The 26015-nt window shown below is 38.8% G+C and overlaps 1 protein-coding gene across 1 annotated transcript; it reads left to right on the forward strand.

The window, feature by feature from the left end:
* Positions 1 to 16209: 16209 nt before the first annotated feature.
* LOC131227971 (1-aminocyclopropane-1-carboxylate oxidase homolog 4-like) lies at positions 16210 to 22419 on the forward strand. Its single transcript, XM_058223782.1, has 2 exons — positions 16210 to 17399; positions 22112 to 22419. The coding sequence occupies exons 1-2, from the start codon at positions 16569 to 16571 to the stop codon at positions 22364 to 22366; spliced, it is 1086 nt and encodes a 361-aa protein (XP_058079765.1). The 5' UTR covers positions 16210 to 16568; the 3' UTR covers positions 22367 to 22419.
* Positions 22420 to 26015: the final 3596 nt, after the last annotated feature.

The following is a 26015-nucleotide window of genomic DNA, read 5'->3' on the forward strand; positions in this document are numbered from 1 at the left end:
TGGAATCCTACATAGTTAGAAGTAGGTCTATAAGCATAATGGGTACTGAAAATTAATGCTCCTCAACTAAATTTAGCTTCCCTTCCTCATTTTGCATCTTCAGGTTCTTTGCTCAAAATCGCAATCATGTAAGATTGAAGTTGGCTTTAAAAGGAATGCAATGAGAGGGAAATCAGTTTCCTTTTCCTAACTTTTCCTCCCATAATGAGGAAAACCATTCCACACTCCCCCCATGCGAGAGACAGGTCTCACCGTTCAACTATTGACCTTTTCACATTTACACAAAAGACAAAACTAATAACCAAACAATGGAATTAAGGTTGGTTGGATTTGGTTGGATTTTGCAGTTTTCCATTCCTTAAGGATTCTTTAGGGGTTTTCCATTTCCATATTTTGGATTCTGTTTCTCCAAACACGAAATAAAAAGAATGCAGCAAAGGAAAAAAATGAAATGAAAGAAAGAAAACAAGAGGAAATTCAGAACACAAACATAACCAGGTACGTATGCCCTCTGAAGAGCCTAAATATATAAGATTGTTCGGTTTGAAAACCCACACCAATCTACACCAATGCCAAAATCCACACGTCTTTTTGTACCCTTTAACAAGAGCGGGTCATCCAAAAGAAACATCACACTTCTTTTCTTTCATCAGTTCTTTTCTTCTGAAAATTGTGTTTTTATTTTCCATCAAACCAGGGGTTCCAAGAAAATTTTAAAAAGAAAAAGAAAACAAACAAAAAAAATAAATATTTTCCACAAATCCAAACCTACATCTTCCAATCCAGCAAAATATTTAAAAAATAGCCAAAGGAATCAAACATACCTCGTCAAAAATTTCATGATCCAGCAAATATTGTAAACGTCCAACCCCGAACCTACATTTCTCAAATGATTACTTAGATCAGCTCACCATTAAATAACCATAAACAGAAGGCATTGTAGTTGTTAACTCTCACTAACTCTTATAAGATTGGATGATTCTTGGCAGTGAATGCATAAAAATGGTTCAGCTGTGCGTTTCCTTTTTTAATCAATGTGTCCTTATGCAAAAACATTATCTCAAAAAAAGTAGAAAAAGAAAGAGCATATCCATTAGGCGAATTCAAAGCCAAATTTCAAGCAGAAGTAAACAAGTATCACGACATCAACAAGCATCCCAAAAGGCTAATTCCTGCAACCAGATGTTGGAGCTAAACCTACAATACAGCAGTAGTAAATCATTCAAATGCAGTGAAAATTTAAAACATTACTCAAATCCTCGCTACATTTTCTTAAACTTAGAAATCACATTATAAAGTTTGCTAATTCTATGATCTTTTTTTTCCGTCAAAACAAATAAAAATAGTAAAGATTCATATATCCCACCTAAACAAGATCGAAAAATGAAAAATATTCCATCAAAGAAGATCTGAAGCTAAATTCCAAGCAGAAACAGAGAAAAAAATACCCTAATTCAACTGTGGAAATCAGCAATTTCCAAACACACAAAAAGGTAGAAAAAGAAAGAGCATATCAGATAGAAGTCTATACTTTTTATCTGCAAAACACTGCCGGAGTGTTTTACTTATCAGAACCCACAATAGTCTCTACTAAATTAAGGAACACCACAATAGTCTCTACCAGAACCCATGTGAACAAATTTAAAAGTATGGCAATTCATCACTCAATGATACATATCAGGCACACCTTCCAGTAACCTTAACCATTGATACAGTTGGTGCTATCACATCATTACCTTTAAATCCCATCCAATCCACCCTAATCCCTTCAAAATTGCTTGGGACGTGTTTGGTTCAAGGGATTAAAAGGGATTGGAAGGTTTAATCCTGGGATTGGTTGGGTGTCCCAAACAGATCGAAAATAGCAATCCCAGGACATAGCAATCCCATAGATCTTGCACCAATCCACTGATGCAGCTATCATTACCTTGAAATCTGTGTAATCCACTCTAATACCATCCAATTCCATCCAATCTGCCCGGCCAAACAGGCCCTAACGGTGGGTGTTCAATCACCACAATTTCCTATGGTGTGGTCCACCTGAGATTTGGCCCTAAAATGAGCTGAAAAAAATGAATGGCCTGCATACACATATTATGGTGGAGCCCACAAAGCATTTTTAGGGCCCATTTGGCTGGGTGGATTGAAAGGGATTGAATGGTATTAGGGTGCATGGCCTGAATTTCTAGGTATTGATGGTGTTGTCAGTGGATTGTCTTCAGATACATGGGATTGCTATATCCCTGGATTGATATATCCAGTCTGTTTGGCACACCCGGCCAATACCAGGATTAAACCTTCCCATCCCTTCCAATCCCTCAAGCCAAACATGTCTCAGGGATTGGGATCAGATCACTGACTCTGTTTGGCATGCCCGGCCAATCCTAGGATTTAACTTCCAATCCCTTCCAATAACATCCAATCCCTTCCAATCCGACCGGCCAAACGGGCCCTTAGATTTCAGAAACAGAGAGAGGGGAATGCGGATTGAAGGATTGAAAGATTTGAGAAAAAGATAAAGAGGGAGAAAGAAAGAAACTAACCATACGTGCTCCATCTTCTTCTCCTTCTCCTTCTTCTTCTCCTTCTTGCAGCGAAATGGGTTTTTGAAAACAGAGACGGAAATGCGGCCTTGAGACAGGGAGAGAGGGTGAGGGAGATCGGGAGATCGAGAGAGGGCAAGGGAAAGAGAGAGACTGAGTGCGGGAGAGAGAGATAGAGAGAGAGATGGAGAGATGGGTTCGTCAGCGAGCGGGAGAAAATGGCGGACGGGGGTTTTTGTTTTTGGAGGGGTTTGGGGTTTTGGAGGGGTGTGTGACGGACGGCTCCCTGAAAATTTTATGGTTTTGGGACCATGGGGCCCACTGTGATGTATTTCATATATCCACTCCGTCCATTAATTTTAAATTATTATTTTAAGTGCTGATAAAAAAAATGAGTTAGATCGAACCTGTAAGGAGACCACACAACATATTAACAGTAGAAATTTAATTTATATTATTTCTTATGATATGGTCCACTTAGACATTTAATCTACATAATTTTTGGGCTCATGCACTAAAATTATATATTAGAATTTTTGGACGGCTTAGATCAAACACATATATTCCAATGGACCTCATGGATCCCCTTAAGCACAATCTATATTTAATATGGTTTAGGTGGGGAGGTATGCTTTAGCTACAAAGCACTTAGGCTATAGCTACATATTAAATCCGTAGCGATATTGCTACGGATTAAATCCGTAACTAAAAGCTTTCAACCTCCATAGCCATTGCTCGATTTTTTGGTAGTGGATTCTTCTCACATGTGACTGCTGCACCTGCTGTTAAGGGTCAAATATTGCATATTAGACCCCAGTTATTACTTGAATTTATAAACAAGATACTGTTTAACGTCCTATTTTAATCGTGTTTTTGTTTCAAGGTGAATTTAAAGAGCTCAGACTGAAAAGGGTATTAAAAGCATGGATTTAACGCTTTAAAATCACCAAGGCAAGAGACGGACTCCAAGGGACCAAGATCGAATGATTTACATGCCAGATATCTGAGAAAATCAAGAAATTGACGTTAAAGGAACCTAAAAGTCATCCATAATGCAAGATCATAGGGTTGCCACCATCCGTTCAGCTCGAAACTTTATATCTGGCCTGAGGACTATAAATTAACTGTACACATCAAATTTTAGCCATTGGATCCTTGTGAAAGTGGCCCAACAGTCAGATCAGCCCATGAATCATCAATTTGGCCCACCTGATATCTGGATATGCTTCAAATTTGGTCTTAACCCTTCAAAGTAGGTGGCAAAATGGATGGACAGAGCAGATTTTTCCTATACATCACGATGGGACCCACCTGGAGGGTGTGCGTGTGCATAGCACGCGTGCACACGCTATACACCGCATTCCACAAAGTTGGTCAGCGTACGCTAACCTACTCAAATCCCTTCTTGTGCCAAAATGCCCAGCGGACTCTGTGTCTAACCGATTTTAAGAAGTGAGGCCCACCCATCATCCAAATGGATGATTCGGACCGTCCATATGCTCCATAGGGGAGCACGACCCTCGCCATGGTGGCCCTTTGGCCCCATGAACATGTACACACATGGATCACCAGAAAATGTAGGATGAACAGCAAATTGATTTGATACAATGGACCGCACCAAAATTCGACCAAAACCACTCCTTTCCGACTGAAATTTCGTTAGGAATCTAATGAACAGGGTGGATCTCTCCGAAAACATCACTATGGGACTCACCGAGCATCTTAACGCAAGCTGATTTCCGCAAGCCCTGCGTCCGTGAAATCCAGACGTTGTGGGCCATCCTGTGATCCTGATCATGTTCGATTTGTCGATCTGGACCGTCCATAGGAAAGCCAAAGTGGGGTCGACCAATGCCTAGGTGGCAAACATCAAGGACAGGCTGTACAACTATCCCAAAATTCTAAAAAACGTAACCTGGTGTGTTCCTACGTGCATTTTTCCCTCTAAATGCATAAAGGAAAGTCTTGTTTCCTTTTCCACTGTGTAAACCAACCGCCTTCACGCTATTATAAAGGGAGATAAGAGGTCGGATGTGGGATGCTATCTTGGACGTGGTGTGGAGCACGAGTAAGAGCTAGAGAGAGTAGTTGGCCATCTTAGAGGACTTCTTTCTTTTCTTCTTTTTCCTTATTTTCTGTTTAGTTATGTTCCTAAGAATATTTTAGTCTAATCAAGTCAGTGATTGGCTAAACCTCTTAGCTAAGGCTAAGAGGTGAAGCTTGTAGTGTGATGAGATTGGTTATACGGCTTTGATTCATGTTACTTGAACTCTCTTTTATTATAGTTTGATTAATAGGACTGTTTTCAGTTTTTAATGGTTTGTTGTGACTTAAATTACAATGGATCTGCGATAGCTTTGAGCATGTTCTTAGCATTATAGGGACTATGAATTTGGGAACCCTACTGTTTACCATCATCTCCTAGGCATGGTTGGATAATGGAACCCTTCCTAACCTTTATATATCTCTCAGATTGGTTGTGGATTGGTTAAATTCTGTTGTTTGCTTTTTCTCATGGGCATGGTTTTGTAATGGAATCAATTCTAATTCTCAAACCTATCTTCTATTGAAAACTATATCAAACGAAGTTTAAATTTGAATTTTTAACGTATTATCTTCCATCTGGATGAAGATAGGACTCTGATTCCAGTTGTGTTTATGAATCAAGCGTAGATCTCCCTGATCTCTATAAGTAGATCCTTGAAAACCCTAGTTTCCCACCTTTGAATTTTACAAGCTTTAGTTTAAATACATCACAATTCTTCTCTTAATTCTCCCTGATTTAGATTATATCTTCACTAGTTCTAGTTCAAGTTACTTTCAGATGACGTACAAGGTTCAGTCCCTGTGGATTCGACCTCGGACTTACCGAGATTATTACTACATCACAACCCTATACTTGGGGTGTGAACAAGTTTTTGGCACAGTTGCTGGGTATTGACGATTACATTTTTCTAAGGTTAACTCGTTTTAGAATTAGGTTAAATTATGGTTTTTCTAGTTCTTAATTTTATGATAGGGTTTTTCTATTTGATTTCTAGAAACTAACCTAACTTTCCTGTTTTGAAAGACCCTGACATAGATGTTCAAAATTGGTAATCACTTTCTAATTTTTCTAGTTTTTTTGTTTTCTATTTTTAGAATTAGGTTTTGTTTTTCTAGAAATTTTCTAATTCTAAGATTTCTTTTATTTTTTAGAAACTAATTTTTCATTTTTGTTTTTAGAAACTTTCTAACTTTAGAATTTCTATTTTTAGAAACTAATTTCTTTTGTTTTCTTTTACAAGATCTTAACATATGAACTTCTAATTTGGTAACTTCTTTCTAACTTATTCCCTCTACTTACTTTCCATATTTCTATAGGATTTTTCTTTTATTCTCTTTTAGGATTAGGTTGAGGATTAGGGTTTTTACCATGTATATGAAAGAGTGGGAACGTCAATATAATGAGAAAGCAAGGCTATTAGATGATTATGTTAAGAAACAACCCATGTCTCAAAATTTTTCTGAAACCATCATCAAAAACTGACCGGAATATAACGCTCCACCGGTTTAGAAGTCCTTACGCGATCATATACGAGAGAACAATTATACCTCACGGACAATACATGAGTGTTGGGGTTATCATAACTATGCGAGTGAGAATTATTATCACCCACCAGATAAGAAGAAAACAATGAGAGATTATATCATGGGTGATAATATGTATCGACAACCATCAGATTCTCCCACCTATGATCCATATGACTATAATCAGTAGAAACTTCAAAATTGGAAAGATGAACCAACAACATGTTATAATAATTATTCTCTTGGATCCCCTACCTTTGAAATCCAACCAAAATCGATCCAAGAGGAGTCACTTCGAAGTAGCACAAACTATTCTATGGATATGAGAAAATTATTAGAAGATTATTCGGGCCTTAGAAAAATGATAGAAACTCTTGCATTACCCATTGATAAGAAATTGGAGGCTCGTTCGTATCAACCACAATTTATTCCATAAATACGATGCGAGGAAAGTGATCCTAACTCATTTTTAAAGAACTCTAGAATTTGGAATGAAGAGTTGGATTATATTAATGAGCATATGGTTCAATTTCTCGAAGAGTCGATCTCAATGACGGTTCAAAAGAATGATCAAAAGACATGGGTGTCTTTCAAATATAATAATGATGACACAGTTCACTCACATGACACCCTTAGTTTCAATGATGAGGGAGAGGTTAGTTTATTCGAACCTCAGCCCAATTTAAGAGTAGAATGTGAGAGAAGCAATCCCATCACAAGTATGTACTGCACTGAATTGGAAGATGATGAGTATTGAGATGACGATTATGAATGTGCAGCCCAAATTCCTTTGGAATCAATCTCAACTTTAGTCCAGGTCAATGATCAAGAGGTACATGAAGTGGTTAACCATAATGATTTACTCCACCAATCTGACATGACTGATTTAAATATGGAGAATGAGCTCCTTTTAATCGACCTTTCTAACTCTTGTGAGACATGTTTAGACCACTCCCCTGAATTGAATGATGATATGATTCGGGAGATGGACGAGTCACTCGATATGATACTAGGAATTGAAACCAGCCAGTTAAGGCCACCATCTGAGTTGTAGACCGATGACAATACAATGCCTTTGCTGGGTGGTACCGATGAATAGAGTTTTCACATTAATGCGTCACTAATTAATCCACAATTTGTATGTGCAGGGCAAGAGCAAGAGAGCATACATCCATCTACTTTTAAAGACGATGGAGTCCTTGAGCATTTTCATTACAGATGTCAATGTGGAAAATAAATCACTCTAAGTTGAATTTTTCAACTCTTTAGATGATTGCTTGACACACTTTCCAGATTTAAAAAATCCTATGATTAAAGAAATAGTGGATGTCTCATAAGAGAATATCTCAGTAGTTGTTACTAACCAAGAGAACCCTTATTCTGAAGCACCTTCTTCTCCAGATCCTGACTATTTACCATTAAGGGAGGAGGAGCTGAAAGTTGAACCAAAGTCTGAAACTTTGGAATGTGTCGAGACTACATCACTTTCTGAGAAGTTTTCTGAGTTTTATTTACTTGTAGTCTCTGATGCACCATAGGATACTAACTTTGAAACTTTTTCTATCACAGGTGAATCATATATATTTTGCATACCTCAGGCGAATCAACGGCAAATTTTTGATGAGGTTTATAAATTTCTCTGGACATTCATGCTCCAGGGTATCCAAGCCTATTACAAAAAGAGCTTTTGGATGATCCTGTTGATAAACCTACTGAGAAATTTATCTAGATATTAGCTGGAAGAGGAACCTTGTGGTATGGCTGAGTAACTTTTCTCCTGCTTTCATAGGACTATGGTAGTTTGCTTTATGTCGTTCTAGGATAGTCAGCTTTATGCCGTTAGGTTAGTTTGCTTTCTAAGTTATTTTTAGATAAGTTACTTTCATTGATTTCACTCTTGTGCTAACCCGCTCTCATGCTAATATCTCTTTGGAAAGGCCGTTCAATTTCCTCATCAGGTACTATCATTCCATCGCTTATCTTTTACTTGTGTTGTCCCATATGCATTGCGTGCTTATTTCTTTTACATTGAAGATAATGTAGATTTCAAGTTGGGGATGGGAGATTAGGTTACCTAATCAGTGTTTTCTCAGTCTTGAGCAAAAATTATAAAAAAAATTTAATTTTTCAAGAAATTCTTGTGAATTCGAAGTGATTTTGACAGCCATCTTTGATTTAGAATTATAAGATACGTAATGTTGGTAATTTATAACTCCGAGATTTATTCATCTATTAGATTTCACAGTTGAGTTCGAATTGTTAATTCATGATTAGAAGTTTAAACATTAATTGAGTCATGATTTCATATATCACGCCTAGCTTACACGTTAAAGCTTCAGTCCATTATTTAATTGTTAACCTGGTAGTCACTAGGCATAGAAGGAGCCAACCTGGAGAATTTTTCCATCATGTTAAAAAAAAAGTTGTCCTTAGAAAGGGTCGGGCGAATGATCTTCACCATAGGTTTGCTCCCTATAGGTGAGGGTTCATTTTCCTCCTTGGTTCTACCCGATACATGTGGTTGTTGGCGAACGGTCTTCACCATAGGTCTGCTTCCTATAGGTGAGGATTCGATTCCCCAAGGTTAATAAGTCGTGAAAGCCACCGATCAAAAAGAAATTGAACTGTAAGGCAAGTTCTGGTTTAGGTTCGATTATCCTGAGTGTTCCTTTTGATTATCAATGTTATCATGAAAATTGATGATTAGACCTTTAATTGTGATAAATCAAGGTTGCACTATACACCCATGGAACTCAATGTTTAGAATTGTTCTAATCGATGGATTAATACTTTGAACTTGACTATGAATTTTACCCCGCGCTTGAGTCCAGGAGAAAGTAATGCCCAACATTCATAAATGTTAGAATTATATTAATTAGACTGTTGTTCAAAAATCACTCAAGTTTATAGAAAGTATCCTGCAGTTCTCAACTTATTTTTCACATACTTTGCTCGGGACTAGTAAAATATTGGTTGGGGATTGTGTTGAGGGTCAAAAATTACATATTAGACCCCAGTTATTACCGAAATTTACGAACATGATACTGTTTAACGTCCTATTTTAATCATGTTTTTATTTCAGGGTGAATTTAAAGAGCTCGGACTAAAAAGGGTATTAAAAGTATGGACTTAATGCTCTAAAATCACCAAGGCAAGTGACGGACCTCAGGGAACCAAGATCGAAGGATTTACACACCAGATATCCAAGAAAATCAAGAAATTAACGTTAAAGGAACCTGAAAGTCGTCCATAATGTAAGATCACAGGGTTCCCACCATCTGTTTGGCTCAAAACTTTATATCTGGCCTGAGGACCATAAATTAACCTGAAAGTCGTCCATAATGAATTTTATCCATTGGATCCTTATGGAAGTGGCCCAACGGTCAGATCAGCCATGAATCATCGATCTGGGGCCCACCTGATATCTGGATATGCTTCAAATTTGGTCTCAACCTTCAAAGTAGGTGGAAAAATGGATGGACGAAGCGGATTTTGCCTATACATCACGATGGGACCCACGTGGAGGGTGTGCGTGTGTATAGCACACGTGCACACGTTGTGCACCACATTCCACAAAGACTCAAATCCCTTCTTGCGCCAAAACGCCCAGCGGACTCTCCATGTCCGACCGATTTTGAGAATTGGGGTCCACTCATCATCCAAATGGATGATCTGAACCGTCCATATTCTCCAAAGGGGGGTAAGACCCTCGCCATGGTGGCCTTTTGGGCCCATGAACAAGAATACACGTGGATCGCTAGAAAATGTACGATGAACGGCGAGTTGATTTGATACAGTTGACCGCACCAAAACTCGACCAAAACTACTCTTTTCCAACTAAAATTTCTCCAAGAATCCAATAAATGGGGTGGATCTCTACGAAAACATCACTGTGGGGCTCACCGAGCATCTCAGCGCAAGCTGATTTCCGCAGGCCCTGCATCCGTGAAATCCAGCCATTGTGGGCCATCCTGTGATCCCGATCATGTTCGATTTGTCGATCTGGACCGTCCATAGGAAAGCCAGAGTAGGGTCAACCAATGCCTAGGTGGCAAACATCAGGGACAGGCTGTATGATTATCCCAAAATTCCAAAAAACACAACCTGGTGCGTTCCTACGTACATTTTTCCCTCTAAATGCATAAAGGAAAGTCTTGTTTCCTTTTCCACTATGAAAATCGACCGCCTTCACGCTGCTAAAAAGGGAGAGAAGAGGTCAAATGTGGGAGACTATCTTGGACGTGGTGTGGAGCACGAGTAAGAGCAAAAGAGAGAGAGTAGCTAGCCATCTTAGAGGAGTTCTTTCTTTTCTTCCTTTTCCTTATTTTCTGTTTATTATGTTCCTAAGAATATTTTAGTCTAATCAGGTTGGTGATTGGCTAAACCTCTTAGCTAGGGCTAAGAGGTGAAGCTTGTAGTGTGATGAGATTAGTTCTATAGCTTTGATTCATGTTACTTGAACTCTCTTTTATTATAGTTTGATTAATAGGAATGTTTTCAGTTTTTAATGGTTTGTTGTGACTTAAATTACAATGGATCTACGATAGCTTTGAGCATGTTCTTAGCATTATAGGGATTATGAATTTAGGAACCCTGTTGTTCACCATCATCTCCTAGGCATGGTTGGATGATGGAACCCTTCCTAACCTTCATATATCTCTCAGATTGGTTGTGGATTGGTTAAATTCTATTGTTTGCTTTGTCCCATGGGCATGGTTTTGTGATGGAATCAATTCTAATTCTCATACATATCTTCTATTGAAAATTATATCAAAGGAAGTTCAGATTTGGATTTTTAACGTATTATCTTCCATCTGGATGAAGATAGGACTCTGATTACAGTTGTGTTTATGAATCAAGCGTAGATCTCCCTGATCTCTATAAGTAGATCCTTAAAAACCCTAGTTTCCCACCTTTGAATTTTACAAGCTTTAGTTTAAATACATCACAATTCTTCTCTTAATTCTCCCTGATTTAGATTATATATTCGCCTGGTTCTAGTTCAAGTTACTTTCAGATTACGTACAAGGTTCAGTCTCAATGGATTCGACCTCGGTCTTACCGAGATTATTATTTCATCACAACTCTATACTTGGGATGTGAACACCTGCTCTGTATCTCTGTCCGCGCCTCACATCCTTCCTGCCCTGCCCACTCACGTGGCCATGCCCAGCACGCCACACACGTGTAGAGGTGGAATTTGCTACAGCCACTGCAGCTCCACCTTTTGAAGTGCTCCTGATTAACCTGTAAACGTTATTGAGTCATTGTGCTTTCATGATTACCCGTACCCCATTATATACTTTAAGAACACCATCAATACTTGTGAACTTGCAGCCCATTACCTCAAGTACGCCAAGAGAAATCAGATTCTTCTTTATGTCAGGAACGTGCCTCACATCAGTCAGGGTACGTTATGTCCCATCAAATATCTTAATGCACACTGTACCAACATCCACAACATTATAGGTAATGTCATTGCCCATAAACACCTATCTACCATCGCACTCTCTGTAACTGGCAAACCAACTCCGATGAGGAGTCATGTGAAAAGGTGCCCCTGTGTCTAGAATCCACTCGTCCTTATGATCATCGTGAAAGTGTCTGATCATAGACATAGACAAAACATCACCATCACATCCAGTCGATCCATCTGGCGTGGCAGCATTGGCCTCCCTGTATGAAGCCTCAAATTCTTCTCTCTTAGATTTAGGATTTATACAATCCTTCTTCACATGTCCTCCCATCCCATAATTTCAGCACTTTAACTCGCCTTTGCCTTTGCCCATGGACCTAGATCTTGACCCTGAAGATCTTGTACCTTGCTCAAAATTCTTGTCTCTTGTAAACAGTACATCAGAAGATATCCTCATGTCATCGTTAAGCTTTCTCATGGCCTTCCCTTGAAGGGCTGAGATAACAGTGTCAACACTCATGGTTTTATTCGTGGTGCACATTGTGTCCTTGAATGACTCATACGATGCTAGAAGAGAATTCAGCAATATACATGCTTGTTCTTCATCTTTCATCACTTCCTCTATATCAAGCAATTTGCAAACCAATTTATTAAAGTTGCTGATATGAGCCTCTAGATATCCACCCACTGCCATCTTGAAATTACACCACTATCGCTTCAAGTGTAAGCAATTTTCAGAGGATTTTTTCGTATAGACATCCTCTAACTTTGCCTATAACTTAGCCGCAATTTTTTCCCTCATGATATTATAGAGAACCTCATCCATGAAACATAAATGGATCGATGATAAGCCTTCTTATCAAGAGTATTCCAATCATCATGACGCATAGTAAACTTTCGCTCCTTAAGAGCACTATCTTCGTCTTGCTTAATTAAGGAACTGATCATCTTAATCTTCCATAACTTAAAATTATTTTTTCCTGAGTACTTCTCAATATCATACCTAGTTCTTACCAATATTACTTATCCCTAAGATTCAGATCTGTGCCCAACAATTGCTCTGATACCACTTATTGAGGATTTGTGCTGCGGAATCACATAGATATTGATCTAGGATAACAATCTAAGAGCATCAAGCAATCATAAGAGAACACACAGATTTAATATGGAAAACCCTTTCGAAAAAATATCACAGCACAAAGCGACAGAATTCTACTATAAAAATAGAAATTACAAAGAGAAAGGACTTACCTGATTCAAACAACCTCGAATCTAACCCTTTCTATATCCTTTAGAAACCCTAAAACCCTTTTAGAAACCCTTTGAATACCTTTAGGAAACCTTTGAAACCCTGAGAATGGCCTTAGGGACTCTTATTTATAGATGGGGAAACCCCACTTACGCACCTCCCTAGAAACTGCCTCAAATTTCCGCAATCCGCGCATAAACCGCACACCATCTATGTAACACTCAACTAATCGAGCCAGGGCTTCGACTGGTCGAAGGACCCCTTCAACTGGTCGAGCCAATCCCTTGACTAATCGAGTATCCCGAAAATCTCAAATACATCATTGCAGCACTTCGAGTCAAACAGGCTTCGACTAGTCAAAGGGACCTTCGACTAGTCAAGCCAGTCCCTCGACTGGTCGAACACCGTGGTGAACCAAGATATAAGACATTTGTTTTACAACAATACACTCTCAACGTCCTTGCTGGATTGTGGGACCACTTCTACCTTCTTAAGTTCCATGGCATTGACCTTTCTTGTGAGACCTCTGATCCTAGCATTAACATCATCATCTTCCTTGAGTATGTATATTCCCCATTTCTCTTTGGATGCAGACTTGGAACCACTCGACTTGTTAGAAGTATCCCATAATTTTTCATTTTCAGCCAATATGTCAAAGTATTCCCATGCCTCGTTGGGTTCTTTACTCATAAACTCACAATTGCACATCATCTCTACAAACTAGTGCTTATTTGAGCTTAGTCCATCGTAGAAGAAGCTAATTACTTGTCATATCTCATAGCCATGACGTGGGCAAGTGAGTAAGAGATCTTTGATTCTCTCCCAACATTGAAAGAATGTTTCTTCTTTTTTGTGAAAAGGTCATGATGTATATACTTCAATATATTGGTCTTGTGAACCAAGAAGAACTTTTTAAGGAACTCCCGGGTCATCTCGGTCCATCTCTCAATAGACTAAGGTCTCAAAGAGTGGAGCCATGACTTGGCTCTTTCCTTTAAAGAGAAGGAAAATAATTTTATACTCTGATTACATCTTGGGAGACATTATTGTAATGCAAGGTCACTACTATCTCATCAAGTTTTTTAAGGTGAAGATATAAACTTTAATAAAGTCCATGAAACTTGGGAAGTAGCTGGATCACACTTATTTTAAACTCTAGGTAACCTACAAAAATCAAAAAAATAATACACAAAGGTGTGGTTGTTCTAGCCGGTTGTTAGTAGTCTCTTAGAGTTCTAACTAAAGGGACATAGTGTGCCTCATTCTCATCATACACTGTTCTTGTAGGAGCATATTCTGTTCGACATTCTCATCAAAGTGTGGTTCTTAATCAGCCATGATTGGCACATTCACAGCCATGGTTTAAGAATATTTAGGTACTCTCTAACTCTTCGATGGATGGAGAGCCCGTCAACTAAACTCCCTTCGCTTAAAAGCCGTTGTGTGTGATCACGAACCCACTTGGTCATAAACCACACACATAGAAACTATTTTCTCTCTTTTTTTCTTTTTCTTTTTTTTTCTTTTTTTTTTTTTTTGGACACATAGAAACTATTTTCTAGCTAACCTAATAAAATCAAAACCCTACAACAAAAAATAATTCTACAACAACTAAACTAACTAAAAAGAAATTAGCAGAAGAGAGGAATGAAGTTACCGAATTAAGACTAGTGTTAGAAGATCCTACAAAATAAAAAACAAAAACAATGATAGTGTTCCAGAAAAATCTTTTAAAAAAATTTAAAAAAAAAAAAAAAACCAAAAGTTCTGAAATTAAAAACCTTAGAAAATGTGAAATTAAAAACCTTAGACAACTAAACCCTAATATAAACTTAATGTATTCTCAATGCACAAAGTCACCGACAACGGCATCAAAAACTTGTTGTGACAATCCCAAGTGCAGGACTATGCTGTAGTCTTAACTTAATGAGACCAAGATCATTCCACAGGGAATTGGGTTGAGAACACAATAAGAACTAATTGAGTGATCTGAATTTTTAATCCAGTGGAAGAAAAAAATGGATTTAAATAATAATTAAAAAGATAAGGATCTGGGAATCCCCACTAAACAAATTTGGGAACTCAATTCATCTCCTTCAAGTTAATAACTTAACTAGAACTGGATTCCAATCCATTCTAATCATAAGATAAAACTATAAATCTAATCACAGACATTCAACAAGATATATGAATTGAGATAAATCAATCTCTCATGAAGATATAGGCAATCGATCATAAAGAATCAAAAGCATATATTGTACCGGAGTTCACAATAAATCAATCGATTTTACAAATTATTCCATTTTCTAATCTAGAATTCAATCAAAACAATCATAATTTCACATTAAAAACATTATTTTCTTTTATTTTTGCATGCTCAATGCCTTTTTTTTTTTTTTTACAAAGCTAACATTCAAAACATATAAACTTGAATAAAAATGAATTAAATAATAAAATGCATCAAGAGTTACATCCATTTATCTTAGCTAAGGGATTAGCCTAGTATGGATAACGTCTTGAACTAAATAATAATAATAATAATAATAATAATAATAATAATAATAAGGAAAAAAAAAAACTAGAAAGAATGGACTGCAGAAAAACAACGTTGTAAGAGCTTCTCCTTTGCTTAAAATTATTCCCAAAATCCTATATTGATTCTTGGAGACGTCCTTTGATTTTTAGAGTTGAATATTGGGCATTGAAAATTTTATTTTCTTACTTTAAAATTCATGAACAGATTGTGATGGCTGGGAACATGATTTGTATTTTTATTATTGGGGTTGTACATGATGAAGTACACATCATGAATGGTTGGATCATTGGGCCACGCAGCGGATAGGATCCAGTGACTGAGGCTAATATCAAAATATGGATTTAATCCTACAGTTGCTATTTGGTAACTGAGGCTTGATCGTCTGTGTCCAATTACTGGAACCGTGCATCCTTGCATACCGGGTACTGTATCCTTGGTAGACCACGGTAAGAAAATTACTCTAGTAAGAATTTAGTTTTTACTTTTTTTTATTTTTTTATTTTTTTTAAGAACTCTAGTAGGAATTTGAATGGCTCACATTCTGCTCTTAAAAACCAACGGTGAAGATCATCGATACTATATAATTTTGGGATGATGCTTGTTTACGGACGCGGATTGGCTAATACATCACCAGGTCCTGTCAGGGGCTGTGTGGGCCCAGCGTGATGTATTTTGACAGCCGATCGAAGGCTCAAGCAATGGGGATCGAACTCCTATGCTGAAAACTTCCTAAGGCCCACCGAGATGTTTATTTGCCATCCAAGCCGTTTATAAGGTCACTTAGGCATGGATGAACGGAAAAGATAATTATTATCTTATCCAAAACTCATGTCGCCACCGCATGAGTTTTCAATGGTAGGCTTTCAATACCAATGCTTCTGGTGTAGTAGACTTGAGCCTGCTTGAGCGTTGGATCTGCTTTCTCTTTGGCTCATGCTCTAAAATGATATTTCAAAATGCATGGACAGCATGGATAAAACATATACATATAGGTGTGTCCCACAGGGCCGTCCGTGGATGTCCTGGTAGGGTACTACCCAATCTCGTCCCTTATTTACGTGTAACATGTACGGTTCAATCATCGGATCTTGACACCATGTGGGACCAATGAGGCGATGCATGCTGGTAATCTCAGTCGCGACGGAGGCAAAACGAACTCTTTAATATTTCAGGCAGACATGCACGCAGACTAAGACGAGAAAAAAAAAAAAAAAAAGCAGAGGCGGAGGCAAACAAAGGAAAAAAAGAAGGAGAATGGCCTCTGGTGGAGCGGTGGACTACAACAAGGCGAAAGAAGTGAAGGAATTCGACGAATCCAAGATGGGAGTAAAAGGCATCGTCGACTCCGGCGCCACCACCATCCCTCGTTTCTTCATCCACCCTCATGAAAATCTAAAGGCTCTCAGGCCTCCTCCTACTACCCTCTCAATCCCAACCATTGATCTTTCCCACGTTAATTCCCACCGTCGATCAAACATTGTTGAACAAATACGTGAAGCTGCCAGCACATGGGGCTTCTTCCAAATCACTCACCATGGCATCCCCACCTCCGTCCTCGACGAGGTGATCGTAGCCATCCAATCCTTCAATGAGCAGCCGGCGAACAGTCGGTCACAGCACTACAATCGGGATACAAGCACTGGTGTGTCATTCTACACCAACACCGATCTGTTCAGGTCGAAGGCAGCCAGCTGGGGGGACTCGCTGCAGGTAATCCTGGGGCCAGACCCGCCAGTACTCGACCGTATTCCTGAGGCCTGTAGGAGGGAGGTGGTCATGTGGGACGAGCACGTGAGAGGGGTTGGGGAGGTGCTGATGGAGCTGTTGTGTGAGGGTTTAGGATTGGAGAATGACAGATTGAAGGAGCTGTCGTGCCTGGAGGGGAGGTCGCTGGTGGCCCACTACTACCCGTACTGCCCAGAGCCGGATCTGACGCTGGGGATCGGGGCCCATACAGACCCGGCTCTGCTGACGGTGTTGCTGCAGAACCAGATTGCAGGGCTGCAAGTGAAGCATGGGGAAGAGTGGGTGGAGGTCGAGCCTCTGCCTGGGGTTCTTGTCATCAACGTTGGGGACTTTCTTCGGGTAAGTGGTAGGAAGTGGGGTCCACATACTGTCGTCCCCACTCCTACGTTTTCCATCAGCATTTCATTTTTCATCATGTGCATACGGTTCAACGACTTGAATTTGTAGTTTTTCGGGCATTTTCACTTCATTTTATTTTTTTCTACGGGGTGACCAACTAATGGTTGGATTGGCGTGATTCCGTCGGTGTCTCATTTCATTCAGGGGGTAGATATTGGACGGTTTGGATGTCACGCCCCTCCCCCCGCATTTTCAGTCGTTTTGCATCACAACGGTGGTTAGAAAAAGCTTCCTCGTTAGCATTTTCCGATATCTAAATACAATGTGGAGTCTCGTTTGGATGAAACCACATTGAATTTTATGGAGTTCTTTCCACGGAAAGTAATAATCTTTTTCTTGAAAGTTGGGAGCGCATCACCCGTAATTTTATAATTTTACACTGCACCAAACAAAACCGTCCATCACTCAGAATACTGCCCCAACTCAGTGATCAGATTCTATCCATTGGGTTTTGGACTGCGGAATCACACGGAGATGGATCTAGGATAGCAATCCAAGAGCACCAAGCAAAAACAAGAGAATATAAAGATTTGACGTGGAAAACTCTTTCGGGAAAAAACTACGGCACAAAGCGACGGATCTTCACTATGAAAGCAGAAATTAAAAAGAGGAAGGATTTAAAATAAAATAAAATAAAATTTCCAAGATTTGTATATATTAAACGGCAATTACATTCGGAAATCCCCAAGGAATAATAGCACCTAGGGGAAACCTATCATAAAAGGAAACCAAAAACTACAAAAGCTGAAGACCCTGGGCAAGCCTGAAACCCCAAACAGAAAGGAAGAAGAACCCCAACCTAAGACCAAAACAAAACCACATAAGGCCTTCAATTCTCCCCCCTTGCCACTTTCCTAATAGCTCCCAACCCCACCTTGTCAAGGAACAAGAGCCCTCGAACCTGATAAGGGAGGTCGCGAGATTGACCACCAAGGAAGAGGATTAACTACCACTGCCCTTTCGGGCTATTGCATCTGCCGCCGCGTTACCTTCCCTGAAAATATCCGCAAACTGAAATTGCCCTCTAAACTTAAGTCTCTCTATCCTCGAGATCCAGTACCCCCATTTCCAGCCGAGGCTGGAAGCTCCTAGAAGGATACTGACCACCATTTGAGAGTCAAACTCCACAACCACTTTAGACTGACCTCCATTTTAGGCATAGAGTCATTGCCTCATAGATAGCTCGAAGCTCTACATTAACACTCGAGCCTTCACCATAACCTTCAGAGAAAGCGAATAGAAACTCACCCCAGTCCCCTCTGCATATGCCCCCACCACCGGATTTCCCTAGGTTGAGAAATCCTCAAATCTCTCCCTTACTCCACCCTTTTAGAAATCCTAAAACCCTTTTAGAAAGCCTTAGAATTCCTTAGAATACATCTCAATCCCATTTACACCCATATATATAGTTTTAGAAAGAATCCCAAACAAAATTAGAAGGAATCATAAACGAAATTGGAATCAAATCCCACACTTTCCCAGTTGTGCGAAAATTTTGCGTAGAATCTTATTAGATTTAAGACATCAAATACAATAATCTTTACCATGTCTTCAATCTTCAAACATTTAGCTCCATGTCCTCTCTTCTTATCTTTGCCTCGCATCATAGCTTCATCAATACTTCTCGTGCATACTTTGTCTTCCTTTTACGCCATCGCTAAGCCCAGAGAAGTTGCACATAACTTGAACTTCTCTGTAGGAACAACCTTGGTGAGTTGTCTGCTAGATTCATACTAGTGTGAATCTTCTCCACAGTCACGCCTCCTTCTTTAAGCACATGTCAAATAAAGTGGTGACAAACATCAATGTGTTTAGTACGAGAGTGATAAACAAAATTTTTAGCCAAATTAATAGCACTCTCGCTATCACAATTAACCGGCACGGCCTCCTACTGAAGCTCCGATTGATTTATCATGCCTCTTAACCAGACACGTTCCTTAAACATTTCTGTCACTGCCATATATTCTGCTTTAGTCATGGAAAGAACCACCACGGACTGAAGCTTCGACATCCAACTAATTGCTCCACTCGCTAGTACAAATAAGTAACCTGAAGTTGACTTTTTACAATCAACATTGCCTGCGTAGTCTGAATCCACATACCCTACCAACGACTCAAATATCAACAGTAGGTGCCATTGTCACTATTATTTTATATTATGTGGCCCACATGAGCTCCAAAACAGGCTGATATTTGGAACCTAGCCCTAAATTGACACGATAAAAAGGATGGGTGGCATGGATTGTTCACATACATTAATGTAGGCCCCACTAGTTGGTCCTTGCCAAGGCCTATAAAATGAAGACTACGATTCATATAGCATGACAACCATGACCCTTACCTCATGACAACCAAGACCTATATATCATGGCAACCATGACCCATAGCCGGGTCATGGTTGTAATGTGGTAAGAGTTGTGGTTGTAATGTGATAAGGGTCATAGTTGTCATGGATCATGGTTGTCATGTTATATGGGTCGTGGTTGTCATAAGTCATAGTTATCATGTTATTTGGGTCGTGGTTTTCATGTTATATGGGTCACGGTTGTTACATGTTCACTTCCTTTATCACCAAATGAAAGGATAGTCATTGATACAATAGCCTAAGGCCCACAATGGGGTGATCCATTCCGTCCACTTTGTCAGCTAGCTCGCCATGGGGCCCAAAAAGTCCTGACTTGGGCAGTGTCCACTTCTAACAAACATCACAGTGAGCTTGAAAAATTTCAACAATGGGTTCCATTATCACCATTATTTTCTATTATATGACCCACACAAGCTCTGGATCAGGCTAATACTTGAGCCCTAGCCCTAAAATGACACGGCAAAAAGGATGGGTGGCATGGATTATACACGTACATCAATGTGGGCCACACGAGTTTGGTCCTTGCCCAATCGCAAAAAAGGGTTCCATACACATCACTTTCTTGGCATTAAATACAACGTAACTTCTTATTCCCTAAAAAATTGTACAACTAGTGAAACAAGGACAAGGGTATTTTGGTCCAATTAATTTTCGGAAGCTTGTCCGAAGGCCACCCTCGGAATATTTGAAAGGTTGAATCTCTTTAGGGAATTTGACCATACATCGAGGCCAGTATAGTCAATTTCCATATATATATATATATATATATATATATATATAGAGAGAGAGAGAGAGAGAGAGGATCACCCACACACCCCAATTAGCTCTTATGCCGAAATGTATCTCTCAGTCATTCTCCCACAAGGTGCGTTGACATCACCAAGTTATGCTGGCCCCACCATGATGTGCAACTACTAGTTCAATCTTAGATTTGGTGTGGCATCATCTTCTTAAGACAATTCCAAGTCCTAGAAGTCAAACTCTCAACGAGATAGATCGAACGATGAACAAATAGATTTTTGTATATCTATAGGAGGGAGTATGTGAAGCGTTGAACCATTTGCCTCTTCATCAGCTTTTCTGAGGATGGTAAACCCACATCATTTGTTCCCATTTATGTGCATGAAGCATTTGATGTGGAGTGGGTCGCGGATAATTTCATTTCCAAGATGGACCAGAGAAGGCCCGATCGGAGGCGGAAGTAATCTGGACCATTGAAACCTTAAAATAGACTTATCTCGCAAATCGAAATGAGTTGTTCAACATACTATATATGATTTTGGGTAGGAGAAGCTACTTTAGACAACCAAGCCGCTAAGCCGGGTTGCCCACGTCTAATTTGGGAGATTCCATCAAATCGATAGTCAAAAATCCATTTTATTTATGTTTTAACTATTTATAGTAAGCTTTAGTTATAACTTTTAATCCATTGAGTTTTTGGAGTCGAGACCAACATGAAAAGGGCTTAGAAAAATTAGGGGAATAATGTTGTTATGCCAAATTGGACACTTACTATTTTTGGCAGAAAACCATGAAGTCTAGTAGAAATCATGAACATCTATAAATAGTCAGTTTACTATTTATAGTAAGTCACAATTTTAGGGAATTTGAGTTGGAGTTTGATTCGGAAACCTCCTTCTTAGGTTTGATATCATTATTTAAAGGATTGTAATATCATTTTTATTATCAAGATTAAAATACAATAGCAGTCCACATTCAATGATAAAAGGCCTAGGATTAGATGGCGATGATATTCAAAATAGGGAGGTTTATTTATAACCTCTATTAATGTTGAGGGACATCAGGAGAATGCCCTTCATGGAACTCAAGGGTCAAGGATATTGTTCATATCACAATATACTTGTTATAGAGGATCACATAATTACTATTATATAAATTGATACTTGATAGAGGTAAGTATCACCCATAAATACATTTATCATTAGTGTTTAATTAGCTTATATCTATCTTCAGGAATCGCTTTTCTTGGAGGACTTATAATGGGTGGCGCACATATATTTACATTGTATACTAGTTTTCAATTTTGATAAGTGAGGCCATTTTTTGTAATATACACCATTAATTTATTTTGACTCACCATCGATGGACAATGACTCAAAAATCTCTTTGATAAGGCATGTCCTAATGGTGGTCTGGAACTCCCATTGTGGATTCTTTTGTGACCATCAACAGCTACACATAGATTTTGAGCAATGGCCCTAGTTCTCAAAATTAAAAACTTGTGAATAAAGTGATTATTTTTTCTACTAATTTTATTATTTTTCAGATAATATCCAATGATGAGTATAAGAGTGTTGAGAATCGGGTGGTGGCCAATCGTTTACGCGATCCACGAATTTCAAGTGTTATCTTCTTCAATGTGGGTAACAGGGGAGATGCATATCTCTATGGACCTCTACAGGAGCTCCTATCAGATGGTAAACCAGCTATTTACAGGAACTTCACAATGTCTGAATATGAGAAAAGTTTCTTAATGAAGGAGCTAAGTGGCATGTCATTGAAAAATGACTTCAAACTTTGATACTCAAAAAAATTTTAAGTGATGAATAAGTGCATTATTATATTTAACGTATACATTATCTATAAACCAATGTATGTGTGGCATATATGCATGTTGTGTGAGACTCTTTTTATACGTTAGCATGGTTTGTATACATTAAACAGTCCTTAGGACTACCACAACATTATTGTTAATAAATTGAGAGGGGGAGGGACCCAAAATCCTTACCCCGATTCTCTTCATGGTATTAGAGACAATCTCTCTCTCTCTCTCTCCAAACCCAACCTCGCCTTCCCAACCCTCACCATTATCGCCGATGTCAGCCCCAACGGAACCAGCCGCAGTCAATAACGGGGACAGTTGCCTCATGAGAGCAATTGTTGACTGCCACTATCGACGACAACAACCGCCTTTATCAATGTCAGCAATTGTGGATACTAGTGGTGACACAACTAGCAGCAGCAGCCATAGCTACTAGCAACACTAATTAAGCCACTGCATGGAAGCATAAAATCACCTACTTGTGCACAAACTTCTTATTTTTTTTCCTAGCATGCCAACCACACTTGAATTCCCATGTAATTAATACCAATAGTTAGATGACTTTTCAAAGAAAATATTAAAAAAGAGTTTATTGCCTGTTGGTTTCCTTGATGGGTTAAGAAACGTAAAGGTAAGGAATTTTTTCAAAAAGGTAGGAGCACACCACCTATAACTTTGTTGATTCAAAAAAAAAAAATAGTTGTATAATCATTCAGGTGGGCGCCATAAAAGTAAATGGGCATTACCTACCATATAACACTATTAAATAACACAAACTATAATTTTTATAAGAGAAAAATAAAGCCATGATGAATGTTAAATACAAACCACAAATATAACTGCACAAAACACAATGGCAGTTAGACAACAATAAAAGCCAACACAAGTTGTCTCAATTAGGACAACAAGCAACACTTCCTGAACATTACACTCTATTAATTAACCTAAGACACCAATGACTACTCTGATTTTGATTGGAGACCCATCAATCTATGCTTGATCTCAAGCTTGATAATGTAACCGCAGCAACCTCAACAAGCAACAGATTAGACAAGTAATAATATCACCTTTTTTATTTGAGTAAAAATTCTGAGCAACTAAAAGGGGTGGGTGATAACAAAAAAAACCTAACGATGCAACACTTCGTAAACATTAGACTCCGTTAATTAACATGGGACACCAATGGCTACTCTGATTTTGATTAGCAAATCATCAATCTATGCTTGATCTTGAGCTTGATAATGTAACTGCAAGAGCCTCAATAAGCAACAAATTAGACATGTAATAACATAACTTTTTTTATTTGAGTAAAAATTCCAAGCAACCAAAAGGGGCTAGTTATAAATAAAAAAACCTAACACCCCCCATCCCAAAAAAAAAAAAAGATTTATTTCACTTCTACCACAATGTTTAATGCTATCGTTGTTGGGAGAACGACAGAATCACACAGAGATGAATCTAGGATAGCAATCCAAAAGCATCAAGCAAAAAGGAAGAAGAAGACAATGATTTAATGTGAAAAACCCTTTCGAGAAAAAACCACGGCACAAAGCAATAGAAATTCACGCTGAAAGAAGAAATTACAAAGAGAGAAGGCTTACCCGATTCGAACAACCTCGAATCTCACCCTTGCTACACCCCTTTGAAACCCTAGAATTATTTAGAAACCCTTGGAATGCCTCCCAATCCCGTTTACACCCATATATATAGCCTTGGAAAGAATCCCATACAAAATCGAAAACAAATCCCGCAAATCCATAGCTTTGCGTAACAACTGCGTAGAATCCTGTCGATGTCATCGAAGGCCTTTCAATGGCATCGAACTAATCCCGATGATGCCATCGAAAGCCTATCGATGGCATTGAAAAAATGCCCAGTTAGTCCAACAACCAACTGAAGAAAATTCAGAAAATATCGATGGGATCAAGAACTATTCGATGCCATCGAAGGTGACATCGAACAGACTGTCGATGGCATCAACAGACCATGTATCTGACTTGATTTAAGACATTAAATACAACAATCTCCACCATGTCTTCAATCATCAAACGTATAGCTTTTTATCCTCTTCTCTTATCTCTGTCTCGCATCATAGCTTCATCAATGCTTCTCGTACACACTCTGTCTTCATTTTACGTCTTCGCTAAGTTTAGAGAAGTTGCATAAAACTTGAACTTATCTATAGGAACAACCTTGGTGAGCATGTCTACTGGATTCACGTTAGTGTGAATCTTCTCTAGAGTCACGCCTCTTTCTTCAAGCATCTGTCAGATAAAGTGGTGACGAACATCAACGTGTTTAGTATGAGAGTGATAAACAGACTTTTTAGCCAAATTTATAACGCTTTCGATACCACAATTAACCAGCACGGCTTCCTTCTGAAGCCCCAATTGATTTATCATGCCTATCAACCAAACACCTTCCTTAAACAATTTTGTCACTATCATACACTCTGCTTCGGTCCTGGAAACAACCACTATGGACTGAAGCTTTGACATCTAAACAATTGCTCACCCGCTAGTACAAACGAGTATCCTAAAGTCAACTTTCTAGAATCCACACTGCCTATGTAGTCTGAATCCACATACTCTACAAACTTTTCCCCTGTCTTCTCAAATGTTAAGGCATAGTCTTTTGTACCTCGAATGTATCAAAGTAACCATTTCACCTCTTTCCAATGTTGTTTGCCGAGGTTTGACATGTATCTACTCACAACACTGACAGCCTGTGAAATATCTGGTCTTGTACAGACCATGGCATACATTAAACTATCAACTGCATTTGAATAGGGCATATGAGACATAACCTGTTTTTTCTCATTTGATTTAGGATATTGTTTTGAGGAAAGCTTGAAGTGAGCTGCGTGGGGAATACTCACGGCTTTCCCGGTCCATCTCATACTTAATCAGCACCGTTTTAAGGTATTCTGCCTATGATAACCAAAGCCTACTCCTCTTCCTGTCTATATAAATATATGTGGCAAGAACCCTCTTTGCAACCCCCGGATCTTTTATCTCGAATGTCCCTGATAACCGAGTCTTCGGTACGTTGATTTCAGACATATTATGACTAGCGATCAACATATAATACTAGGATGATGAAGTTTTCATCACTCAGTGTCTTGTAATAAACACAGTGATCATATTCACTCCGAATAAATTTCTGACTCAACATAAAAAAATTAAATTTTTTATACCACTTCATAGGCGACTGTTTCAAGCCGTACAACAACCTCATTAACCTGCAAACCTTGTTCTATGCTCCTTTAACTTCATAGCCCTCTAGTTGCTTCATGTAGATCTACTCTTCCAATTCTCCGTGCAGGAATGCAGTCTTGTTATCCATCTGTTCTAACTCGATATCGTATTAGGCAACCAGCGCCAATACAAATTTGATAGATACTTGCTTAACCACCAGCGTAAAAATCTCTATGAAGTCGATTTCTTCCATCTGAGCATGCATACCCCTTTACTACCAACCTCACTTTGTATCTATCCTATTTCCTTTTAAATAGACACTTGCATCCGATCGCTTTTCGCCTCACTAGAAGCTCCACCAACTCCCATGTGTTGTTTTTGTGTAATGAGTTCATCTCATCATCCATAGTCGCCTTCCACTTTTCTGCATC

Source organism: Magnolia sinica, chromosome 15 (assembly GCF_029962835.1).
Source record: "Magnolia sinica isolate HGM2019 chromosome 15, MsV1, whole genome shotgun sequence".
NCBI classification, from domain to species: Eukaryota; Viridiplantae; Streptophyta; class Magnoliopsida; order Magnoliales; family Magnoliaceae; genus Magnolia; species Magnolia sinica.

Coding starts and splice junctions, on each gene's coding strand:
- LOC131227971 (XM_058223782.1), top strand. CDS start 16,569: ATGGCCTCTGGTGGAGCGGTGGACTACAACAAGGCGAAAGAAGTGAAG. Junction 17,400..22,111: donor ACGTTGGGGACTTTCTTCGG/GTAAGTGGTAGG, acceptor ATTATTTTTCAG/ATAATATCCAATGATGAGTA.